Genomic DNA, 12,943 nt, shown 5'->3' on the forward strand with positions numbered 1-12,943 from the left:
AAAAAATAGGATATTTCCAACCATATGCAGAGCTGTGCACATCTCAAAATACACACGGCTCTGCAACTGCAGCATATGTGCCTGATTTCTTCCAAGGAATAATCATAGCTGTTTATTTGTTGCAAAAGATGTACCCACAAGCAGATGTATATACGTGTTTCTGCTGAATTTGTGTAAACATGCCCTTACTGTACTCGCCATTTATCAGACAATCCCATCAGCAGCAGCAGATATTTATATAGCGCCACTAATTCTGCAGCACTATACAGAGAACTCACATCAGTCCCTGGTCCCTTGGAGCTTACAGTCTAAACTCCCTAACACACACACACACACACACACACAGACTGAAAGAGACTAAGGTCAATTTGATAGCAGCCAATTAACCTACCAGTATGTTTTTGGACTGTGGGAGTAAAATGGAGCACTCAGACGAAACCCACGAAAACACGTGGAAAACGTACAAACTCCACAGTCGGCCCAGGGTCGGAAATTGAACTCATGGCCTCAGCGCTGTGAGGCAGAAGTGCTAACCACTACCCACCATGCTGGCCCAACCAGCACGGTGGGTAGTGGTTAGCACCACTACCCAGCTGTCCATCAAGCCTATTAATGGACAGCTGCTATTGTCATAGAAGATGTCCATCAATAGGCTTGATGGACAGCTGCTATGATAATAAGGCAATATTATGCCTTATTATAATATGGGATATACCAAGCGCAGGCTTGTTTTTTCTCTGGATTTGTTTTAAAATATTGCCTTATTGTCATAGCAGCTGTCCATTAAGCCTATTTAAGGCACATGTGGGTGTGGCTCACAAGCCAGCCCTTGCTAGAGGTGAGTGCATCTGATTTTAACTGCATTTTAATGGTGTTTAAAGCATATAGGTCAGTGTAGGACCTGCATATAATGAGGTGCCCTTGATGCTGGGATGCAGGCTTAAATGTTTTGATCAAAATATGAACTAATACCTCATGTTTTCATGCTAGATACACACAGATATGCAATGTAAAGGATAAGTGTTGACAACTGTCTTTTTGTTTTATATACATAGATGGGCATTTATATTGCTATGCAGCTGGTACCATATACAATATGGGATATACAGAGTGCGGGCTTGTTTTTTCTCTAGTTTTGTTTCATTTTAAAATGGGCCTTATCAAGGCAAACTGCACTATGAGTGTCCCTCTACATCCTGGGGATAATATCTGACCAAAGTAAGTGAATATCAGACCAGCGAGTTTGGACCATATCGAGATCGGACTTAATTATGGCCATAAGAACTAATCCCGTCAGGAGATCATACCTAGCCAAATGAATAACTAGTACTTCAGAACCCCACCTTGACTTCTTTCAGTGACAGAGTACTTAATGAAGATCTAAGCATGCCCTCCAAAGCCTAACCAATGAATGCCCCTAGCCCCCAGAAAAAGCTCATGCTATTAGCCGAAGAACCCTTACTGGCCTCATGTACAATGGCATAATATAGAGGTATCACAAATTGAAAATAACAGCATAATATAAAGAAAATACACATAGAGCCACACTAAACATAGCAGGCCTAGTGGGGGGAAAGGAAAGGGGCGACCCATATAAAACCTTAAAAATCTTAAAGAGCCACAAGCCAATCAGGTCCTTCACTGTGAGGAAAAATCAGGAAAATCTCTCCATGCCACCCCCCCAACAGCAGCAGCAAGCAACATACATCATGGGTCAGCCCAGCAGGTAAGCGTAAAGAATTATAGCTTGCTCTGTCTCCCTACATAATGTCATAACAGGTGAACTTCCATTGATTCAGCTCTGCAATTGTTGTCGCATAACAAACTAACTGAAACTGCCAGTACAGTTCCCACCCTGAAAGACTAAGTAACACAGATCCCACTAGGAAGACCCAACTACTGTACATGCCTTTTAAAGACTGTTTACTAAACGTATCTAGTATGAAAGGATCCCTACACCTATGAATTAGCAAGAGAAAACCATTATTTAAACATCAATGCTGAGTAATTTCTAACCATTATCAAATGAAGCCAAATATGCATAACCAAAGCCACCTATGTTCCTCCGCAGATCGCCTAAGTCCGGTTCAAACCTCTATACAACACAGGCTAATGTACAATGTCTATGGCATTCCATCCAATATGTATCATAATGCTATTCTTGACAACTAAAATCATACCATGAAGGGCATTGGAGTGTTTTATATATACAAAACATCTGTGGTTATTCTCTGAACTGCACAGCTTTTACACAAATAATATCCTTACACTAAGACACTGTGAATAACTATTGAATTAATTACGAACGGCAAGATAATGCAGCATAACGTATCGGTAGGAGTCCAATCGCTCCTGGTTATAATTGATTTTTTGCCTATTTTGTAAAATTACTGATATTATTCCTTAATTGCTCTAGTATGCACAAGTCGTCCCACACAAGTCATCGAGGTGTTTAAACTGCTAAAGGCCCCACAGAATTAACATTTGATATGTACCTTCCCAAACGAAGCTCCCAAAACACCAGGAGCAACACTCAAGCTATCCAAAAGAAAAATGCGTATCTCGCCTGGGACTAAGGCACCACCAACTAGTATCAAGACAAATTCACCATACAGACAAGTATTCAGTCTCAAAGAAAAACTTAGAGACAAATACTCACCATCCAAAACCAATGAAAGGTAAGGAATAAGAGTCCATTAGAGACTACTGTGTTTGCAACAAGCAATCAACTAAAAATGGATCACAGAAATGCTCACATCTTCTAAAGATATCTTGAAAATGTCGTAAAGCCCATTCAACATAATGTAGCAGGTATGATTTCCATTACATCAATTAAGAAGAAGCGATAAACCACAAAGCTAAAGCAAGACTCATAGAACAAGCCAGTGCGGGGTCAATCCCAGGAGCAGAGACACGGTCTCACAAAAGCGAGCTAAATTAAAACACCAGATCTTCATCCAACCAGTCAACAATAACTTCTGGGAGCCTCCTCATCAATCTCCTTACCCTTTAATGAAGGTGCTAAGCCAACCCTGGTACGCCTCCAATCCGACACCTGGGGAGCTACATGTCCACTCAACCTAGCAACAAAGGCAATAGAAACCATGTCTCTAGGAACCTCACACCATGGCACCTAAAAAGTCCAAGTGTTACGACACTGAGGGAAACTATCAATCAGGATTGGCACAGGCTTTCCCAAAGCCTGGAGTCTAACAGACTCCTTGGTCTTCACCCCAAGAGCCGCCGCAAGGCAGGATGGATTTTGCTGCCTGGAACCCGCAGGTCGTGACCTCAGGGTAGCCCCCTGGTGTGATAGAGGTAGGATGAATGGATGCAACTGAATACAGTTGAGAGACAATCCAGAACAGTAGAAGCACTCTGAGTCCCAAGCGAACAGCTAGGTTACAAGCAGCAAGCATACTGCTAGCCATGAGCCTCCCGTAGAGAGAGAGATAAGGAGGAGTCCATTCCTATTAGAGTTGGGCGGGCATGGTTCCCTGAGAACCGAACCCGCCCGAACTTCACCTATCCGAGTATCGCGCAGAGCAGGCTCGGTACTCTGGCGCCAATTCGGATTTGAAATCAAGGCAAAACGTCATTGCGACGTCGTCGGATCTTGGAGCTCGGTTCTCGATATATTTGAAATCCATAAATACATTTGACAGAGGGAGAGAGAAGGGTTAGGTCGCAGGCAGCATTAGAGCAGGGAGAGAGCAATTATTCTAGCAATTATTCTTGCAATTGTTCTAGCAATTCTTCTAGCAATTGTTATAGCAGGAAGAGAGGAGGATAGAGGAGGCATTTTTGCAAACATTACCAACTGTTTGGGGTGTCATATTCCCTCCTCCAGAAACTATTTTCTGGCTGCAGAAATAGAATTATACCAGCAGTATAAAGTTTGGATTTTGCACTACAAGTGCTTTGGGGTGTCCCATATTCCCCAGTGTGAAATAACAATATTTCTGGTGTTGAAAGTATTATCTAGCAGCACTATCTATTTAATATTTTGCACTACAAGTGCTTTGGGGTGTCCCATATTCCCCAGTGCGAAACAACAATTTTTTTGGTGTTGAAAGTATTATCTAGCAGCACTATATATTTAATATTTTGCACTAGAAGTGTTTTGGGGTGTCCCATATTCCCCAGTGCGAAACAACAATTTATCTGGTGCTGAAAGCATTATCTAGCAGCACTATATATTTAATATTTTGCACTACAGGTGTTTTGGGTCTCATTAAAATGGATTCACAGCAGTCCACATATGAGCAGGATCAGCAAGCAGGTGCTGGCACCAGTCCTGATGGTAGTCTTCCTTGTATGTCATCTGGTAAAGCCTATGTAAAAGTACATAGTCTTTTCAAGTCAGGGGGAAAAAAAAAAAATGTAACCGTGTTGAAGAGAAAAAGAGCTGTAAATGATGAAAAGTTAAATGGCGAAAAAAAAAAAATTGCCAACATGCCTTTCTACACACACAGTGGCAAAGAAAGAATGAAGCCCTCGCCTTTCTCTATTGAGCCTTCTTCTTGTAAGGTCATTCGTGAGCAAGCAAGACCAAGTAATTCTGAGTCCATAACTGGTGCACAACTACTTACGTGTGAAAGCCAAGCTGCAAGAAAACAGTAAGGCATTAGAGGAAAATGTATGCTCAGAATCAGAAATGACACCAATCCCTGAGGAGAGTCCATCCACGAGCGATATGTGTAATTGTGACCACTCTGATAGTGTACCCATAAAGAAGGGCCCTTTCGGCATTTCTGCTGATGTGTGCCTGAACAGCCCGAATGTAGCCGGTGGTACACCAAATGACACTTTGGAATTAGAAGAGGATGAGGGGGAGATTTGTGTAGCCGACGAGGGCGCTGATGAGGATGCAGTTGATTGTGTAAGTCCTGCACCAGTGGATGCAGTGTGGCACCAGTGGCAGCAGTTCTGTCACCAAATTGCACTTTCCAAACACAAGCAGGCCACAACAGTTTGACAGATGTGCTGGTTTGAAAGATTATACCAAAAAATGTGTGACCTTGCCCATAACTCCAACCAATCCTACTATTAACATGCAAAGGATGGTGGAGGGCCTATCAGGGATTAAACTGTATTTTTCCTAATCTGCACTAATAAGGTTTGGGTGTAATATACACCCAAAGACGATGGCTCTATTGCTATGAGTCATTGATGAAGAGGAACATAAGCAGGCTTGTCTGTAGAATTTGCTGCCAAATTCTACAGCGTTATATAGGTAACACCGAAAGAGCAGAGCTCCATTGCTCCATTGCTAATTGTAATTGCTGAAATAGAAATAATAGGACTGACAGTCTTGGTCTAAATCTGCAGTTACATTTTATTGTACCATAGCTCACTCAGAAACAGGAGAGGTGGCAGGGTTCAGTGCTAATCTTCCTCAAACAATACTAATTCATCCCCACTGGAATCCACCATCATAGAAGTCTGTGTACTATGATGTAATTGCCGATAATGGCCTTCCAAATGGAATTAGTAGTTCATTTTAGGTCAGAGCTGTCACGATTTTTGGCCAATTCTTTTACAGCAGAGCAAATATCAAAATGTTGTGCGGACTCATCTGCATCACCACTGGGTGTCTTGGGAAAGCAACTTTTTTCCAACAAGCAGTTGCCTCAGAAACTGAAGGAGAAGACGTCATTACAAGAAGTTGATAGCTCTTCGATCCTGTCGAACCAAATAAAGTATTTAATCTACAATTAAAATGTAGTTAGCACATTTACTTTCTTTTGTTTCATACGTTAAATTTCTGTAGCTCCTTGTCAAAATGTATTATGAAGGCAATCACTTGACTCAAGCTAACCGTGTCTGCACTCTCTTCACAGGTGACTACTTCGCTGGACTAAAGTACATTCCCCTTAAATACTAGTCTTCTTGCAGCTGCTGCATTCTCCTACATGCTCTTGCAGAAACCAGAAAATGACCCTAAATTTTTCGGGACACAAACAACATCTCCGGCATGTAATTCTTTAAAAGTGCTGTAACACCAAGTTGATTGTGTGAGTAAAACAGGAAATGTGATGGAATTCCACCAAACTTTGTAGCCTAATAATTACAGTTTTCGGAACCTTCCGATATAGGTGAGTAATAGCTTTTCTAGTAAAATGGTATAGTGATGAAATTTGCTAACAGGGACACAAGATCTCAATTAAATGTCTTAAACCAACTGTATTAATAGTGGACATTGGACGCAGATCTAATACTAGGATAGTACCCATGGCGTCTGTGATCCACTTTGCGACTGGGTGACAGGTTTCATACTTGCTTGCTCTTGCAAAGGATTGTTTAACAGTCAATTGTTGCTTCTGGGGATATTGCTGATGAAGGTGTTGGGGGTGTAGATTGCAGGTGCTGGGATGTAGATGAGAGAAGGGAGGTAGATGATGGTGGACTGCTTGTTGTTATTTTTGATAACCTAAGTTTCTGATTTTCCCAACAGCTTTCCATGAACTCTCTTCAAATGCCGTAACATGGATGAGGATCCTAGATGGTTAAGGTCCCTACCTCTACTGAGTGTGGCTTTAAAAATGCTACAAATGGGTGGACAACTGTTGTCAGGATTTGTGTAAAAATAATTCCACACTTAAGAGGTGGTTTTTTGGTTTTATGCCCAGGCATGACAATGGCCTTTTTCTTATCACTGGCAAGAACTGCAGCAATATTTCTTTGAAAGTGTCTGAAAATCATACTGGACCTATGAGGTGGCCAAAATTGAATGGAGATGACTGGAAATTAGTGTTAGTGAGGTTAATAATAATGTAGGTACAAAATAATACCTAAATTAAGTTATTTTAGCCACAAAAAATAATTTTAACAAATTGCAAAACAAAACCAAACAAAACCAAAACACGCAAGGGCAGTTTTGGCAAAACCAAAACCAAAACACGAAGGTAATCCAGATCCAAAACCAAAACCAAAACACGGGGGTCAGTGACCATCTTTAGTTCCTATGCACAAACTGAATAAACACAGGAAGGTACAAGAAAGATGTATCCGGGTCGGATACACTGGGGATGTGCATTGCCTAGGATGATCCTGAAAGCTTGGTAGTAAACAAGCCGGGTCTGGTGCATGGAGGATAGGTAGTAAGTCAGAAATCATAGTCAATAAACAAGCCGGGTTGGATAAACACAGAAGTCAGCCGCACAAGGGTTAATCCAGAAAATGAAGTCAAGCAAGCCAGAAACTAGTAAAGTGCAGGGAAAGCCAGAAGCAGGGGTTTGCAACCTGTTGCTCTGATACAGACAATGTGTCAGAGTTGACCATACATAGTGCATTGAGTTTCAAAGTCCCACCCAGAGTCACATGATCGCAGCACCAAGCAGGAAGTAAACAAGTGAGTGCTGTGATCAGGAGCTTGGAGCAGGTAAGTTCTTACACCAAGACAGTGCAGAAGTTGCACCTTGAATACCCTGGTCAGGACAAGGGGGCAAACCAAGTACCAAAACTCTCCAATATTCAAACGGACCACCGGCCTGGTCTCTAAATAACTGGCCACCCAACATTTCAAAAGCCCATTTAACAGAACTTGGGGAGACCTCCTCACTTACACCTTCCCTACTGTACCAAATGCCTTAGCATTCCACCGTCATACAGACCCCTGGACTTCACTTAAAGACCCAACAACATGGAAATCAAACAGCCTCCAGTTCGCATCCAGGAAAGTCACTGTACAACAAAGCATGACAAATCACCCTGAGGAATGAGAGTTCTCCATATCCCATTAGTCAAAACTGTGCATTCAGTGCAAGTCTGCTGATGACTAACCCAACTCAGTGATTTGATCAATCTAATCCGTTATCCGGCTGTTCTGAGGTTGGGACCCAGCTTTTCAGTACCATAGTTTTGATCACTACCAGCAGCTCTGGCCAGTGTGATAGGCCAGGGGGAACCATCCACAGCAACCCCGATATGAAGGCAAGAGGTCAGGGGTACCACCCAAGGTGTACAAGCAAGGGGGTACACTAGCAGTGAGAATTACCCAGAAGAATGCAGTTCTGGACACTGCAAAGGAGTCCAGTAGTGGCAGCATAAGTCCCTCCTACTGCGGTTAGACGGCACATTTGGGGTAAAGAAAAGAGGACGGTGGCAAGGCAAGCCCAAGCGGTCCTCAGCACCTCCACAGGCAGGGAGGTATAGGTGGTCCATTCTGTCACAGTAACTGACCATTTGTACTGGTGCCACCTTGCCACTCGTAAACTGCGAACACCAACTGCACAATTGTTGCTAGGCTCCATCATGGTACCTACAACTGCTTCCTTCTGAGTTGCACCTTTTTTCTGTGGGTTGGCTAGTACCTTCTGACCGCTTACTATGAATCAGGACTGCTGGGTAGCAAAGATGTGATATTGTGTTATTGACATGAAAACACTTAGGGCTAGATCTACTAAGCTGCGGGTTTGAAAAAGTGGAGATGTTGCCTATAGCAACCAATCAGATTCTAGTTTTAATTTATTTAGTACTTTCTACAAAATGACAGCTAGAATCTGATTGGTTGCTATAGGCAACATCCCCACTTTTTTAAACCCGCAGCTTAGTAAATCTAGCCTTTAATGAGCATGGGATTTCCTTTCATCATTTCTTAGAAAAACAAATTTCTTCCAACACGTGTGCCTCTTATTGAAATAAATTTATACAATAAGTAATTTATAACTGATCCAGCAACACTTATCCCAACTTGTCCATGAAGACCACCAGCGGGTCATGTCCTCACAATTTGGCTCCTGGTCCCTCAGTTTCTTGAAGTTATCAGAGGTGACCTGGGGGATCCAGCTCTTCCTATTTATGTGGGCCTTTCTTTGCTTGTGAACAATATGGACAATATGCAAGGCTGCACTGCAACAATCTGCCATTCTCTCCTGAGGTTTGCTGTAGCCACTTTAGTAGATTATGATCACTCACCACAATAAAATGTGGAAGGAAGAGCAACACCAGTTGCATGTAAGTTTTTTCTTCATTTACAGGTGAAGAGCATTATGTCATTTGTAGAGAATGACATTTTAGAGACTTTTAAATATGTAAATGCACCAGCATTGCTTCTATCATTCAAAACATCATAACCCTTTTTCTTCTTTGACTCAAAGAACTCATTTAGACACTTAAACATGACTTCCGCCAAGTAGAAAATATTAAATTCCTGAACTTCTTCCTTAACTTACAGTTGCAGTTGTCTGTGCTGAATTAATTAATTTAAAACACCCATTCTCATTAATTAATTCATTAAGGTAAGGTAACTGCAAAATTAATATAAGTGGTTGTGGCATTTTATATCCGATGGAGGGGGAAGGTCAACCTTTACACTAGACATAATAGGTAAATGCCATTTCCACCACAGACTACCACTTAAATTACAAACATTTAGTGATGTAGTCATCCTTATTTTATATATTAGTTAATTAAAGGGCAATAGTTAATAAATTAAATAATATCCAGATGCCCCCCAACAAAATCAGTGTATAATAACATATTTTATTAGAAATGTTAATTTACAACTATGCACATTACTATCTAAACTCTAGAAGTATCAAAAATTGATCAATCAATAAGCACTGAGCTTGTCACCTGAAGATATGATATGGAAGATTCTTATTTTATCAAACATTATGGTGCTGACACAAAGTTGGATGCAAAATTACTCTTAAAAATGAGTATGGAAAAGAAGCATATTTCTGACAATATGCAGAGCCATACATATTTCGGGATGCATCCGCCTCTACATCAGCAGTAGATGCTTCTAGTTTCTAATAAGTCACCATCATAAGAATGCCCTTTAGCACTTGCAAAACTTACACCTCCTAACAGGTGCATATGTATGTGTTTCTGCAAGTCTGCATGAGCTGCATTTGCACGAACACTTCTTTAGTGTACTCAGCCTGAGTTTACATGCCCCTTCCTTACCCGTGCCGCCTCTGCAGGTACAGACGAGCTTAAGTAGTAAATCTATTAATAGGTGTTATCATGATAATGCAAAATATACCTTTGTTATACTTAAATACTTTAATATGGATTATAAATATTTAAGGCAATTTACTCCATCTGGTCATAGAATATGTATTATAAAATATTAATAATTATGTGTGGCCAGGTTTGAATAATGACATCATCAATTAATATTACTTTACATTGCATTAACAAATAAGACCTAGATAATCCTCATATGAATAGTGTTGTTTTGCTGGAATGCATGGTCAGCATCCAAAATGGTCACAGTAGGCTTAATGGAGGTTAAAAGTTATCCACTAAACAAAAAATTGCAGCAAACACCTTCTTAAAAAAAGAAGGGATTAATATGTTCACAGTTTGTTTAAAAAAAGAGCATTATTACATGTAATCAGGAATAAGGATTGTGATTGAGTTAGCTATTACTGTTATTGGACAAAAGAATGCCCAGTGCTTAACCTGACCTTATCAATTATGAATGATATTGGACAGTTATATCTGAGGGTCCCAAGGTCAAATTAACAACTATAACAACTTACCATAAAGTTCCTGGATCCCACTGATATCATCTTGTGAAAGTCGAAAGTTCTTGATGTATGTGTAAATTGGAGCCATTAAAGCACCTGGGTCATCAGAATGCTCAAGTCCAAGAGCATGTCCAAACTCATGGGCAGCAACAAGAAACAGACTATATCCTGTGAAAAGACAATTCACAGTAAGACTTATGTTTCTCCATCGACAGACACTTAGAACTCAATAACTTAAAGAATGACATTCCCCATGAGTATATGACCCATAAATTACTTAATGTAAATGTTTATCACTAGATATAATAGTGTCTTCTGTACATGTCATCACTATTCCTATTGAAATAATACTCTCAGAGCTCCCAAGGGAGATAACAGGAACCAAGGTGCTCTATGTAATTCATGTGTGTGTTTTGACAGTTTGAATCTGTAATTATATTGATTTATAGTACATGCATATGAATACTTGCCCACTTTTTGTATGTGAAAATCCAAAAGACAAGTGCGAATGGGAGGAGGGCATGACATGATTTGCATCATCACGACCCTGTCACTCCACAGTGGTGGTGGGAGGTGGGGCCATGATGACATGATTCGCATCAGATCACATCATCAATGGTACCCCCCCACACTTCACTAGAAAGTTAAGCAGGACCCAGGAGGGTGGCCTACACTGCCAGAAGTCCAGAAGGACTCTCCAAAAGCCAGGAGTCTCCCGGACATTCAAGAATGTGCATATGGCCAGCAAGTGTTTTGTTTGCAAGTTAAATAGAACACTGCTTAAAATTAAACATTATCCCATATAAAATATATGTTAAAAGAAAACGGAAAAGGTACGTGGGGCATGTCATTATGATATCACCACTGATAAATTTCTGGATGTTGGGTCTCTTTCTCCTAGCTAAGGAGTATATATTTTAAAGCGTGAAAAGCCCTATTTCGTTGAAAACAGGCGTTTTCTTCAACGATAGGGTTTCACCCTTGTGAGGATTTGTGGTTCCCATATCACTCACACTCATGAAAAGACTTAATGAGCATGGGATTTCCTTTCTTCTTTTGTTACAAAAATAAATTTCCTCCTAGATATCCCTACTGCATCAATATCAATACATTTCCAATGCAAAAATCAGTACATTTGCAATGATATTCATCAGCACTGCTCCACTAATTGAAATACATTTATACATTAAGTTACTTATAAGTGATCCATCCACAGATGGCAACACCAGTCGCATGTATGTTTTTTCTTCATATACAGATGAAGAGCATTATGCCATTTGTAGAGAATGACATTTTAGAGACTTAGCCTTATCATCAGATGTTAATAAATAAACCACTAAGTGAAGTAAATGAAGGATGGTCCTTCCATAGTGAGATAAAAGGGTGGAGTAATTCAATCATAACATAATTAATATTCATTATCAATTAGAGATTCAAAATTAGAAAACAATAATTACCTTTCAAAAGAGTTGGGGTGAAATTTAACCTTATTTGCAGATGGTCCCTAAAGAAATTGTCACGTACTAGTGAAACTGGCGGACTGCTTGCTGGTTTTGGCTCTACTCAGCAGAAAGGTGCAGAGTCTAATGTACCTCCTGTCTTCGGAAGGGACCCCCGCAAGTGAGTTTGGACTTAGCTGCAGGAGGCACGCATTTCGCGGTCCTCTAAGAGAGTAATCAGTGAATCAGAAGATGGTAAGGATAGTTAAGCATTCCGGGTCAAACCGCGCGGGAGAAAATAAGCACCAGGAGGATCCAAGGGAGGTCAGACAAGCCGGGTCAGAACGGAGAAGACAATAGGTACCAAAGGAGGATCCGGAAGAATAGTCAGACAGCAGAAGTCAAACACTGGAGACAGATAACAAAGTAGGAGGAATAAAATGGAGCAGGTCAGGAGGAAGCAGGTAAAAAGAACCATTAAACGCTGGAGCATGGGGATCCAATACTCTGGCACACTAATGGTGCCAGAGCAGTCTTTAAATAGAGGAGAAGCCGACGTAATTGCCGGAGATGGTGACGTTTAACAGGAGAGCTAGTGGGTGTGGTTTAATTGCATAGTTGATACAGCTGGTTAGTGCAAGCTCTATTTAACAGGAGGTAGCAAGCGATTTTATTGAGCTTGTGATTTCACTGGTTTTTTTATTTCAAGTGCTGTTTTTGTTTAGAGTGTGGAGTTAGTTCCAGTAAGGAGTTGAATCCAGGAAGGGGTTTAATCTGGTAAGTGGCTAGGAAAGGCTAGTACTAAAGTTCACTGTAGGCTATAAGAAGTTAGGTTAGTGATAATAGGCTTGATGATCTCACTCAATGCATATCTTGTCATATGTATGCACAGTTGGAGCAAGTGTTCCAAGGTTTATACCTCTGTGAGAAATGTGAGCAATTGGTCTCTTTGGAAGCCCAGGTAACTGATCTAAAGCAGACCATTGCAGCATTGAGAGACATTGCCAACCTGGAGCAGAG

At 40.8% G+C, this 12,943-nt stretch overlaps 2 protein-coding genes across 3 annotated transcripts in view; both read right to left on the reverse strand.

The window, feature by feature from the left end:
- The window catches only part of SLC12A4 (solute carrier family 12 member 4), a 1,264,335-nt gene that overhangs the window by 903,467 nt on the left and 347,925 nt on the right, over positions 1-12,943 (reverse strand). The window lies entirely within an intron of this gene.
- Positions 1-12,943, reverse strand: part of MMP2 (matrix metallopeptidase 2) — a 210,872-nt gene that overhangs the window by 139,372 nt on the left and 58,557 nt on the right. The window contains exon 8 of the mRNA XM_075188829.1: positions 10,497-10,652. Within this exon, the coding sequence (XP_075044930.1) occupies positions 10,497-10,652 (156 nt within the window). The remainder of the gene's footprint in view (positions 1-10,496; positions 10,653-12,943) is intronic.

The sequence above is a fragment of the Mixophyes fleayi genome, chromosome 10, assembly GCF_038048845.1.
Source record: "Mixophyes fleayi isolate aMixFle1 chromosome 10, aMixFle1.hap1, whole genome shotgun sequence".
Classification (NCBI taxonomy): Eukaryota; Metazoa; Chordata; class Amphibia; order Anura; family Limnodynastidae; genus Mixophyes; species Mixophyes fleayi.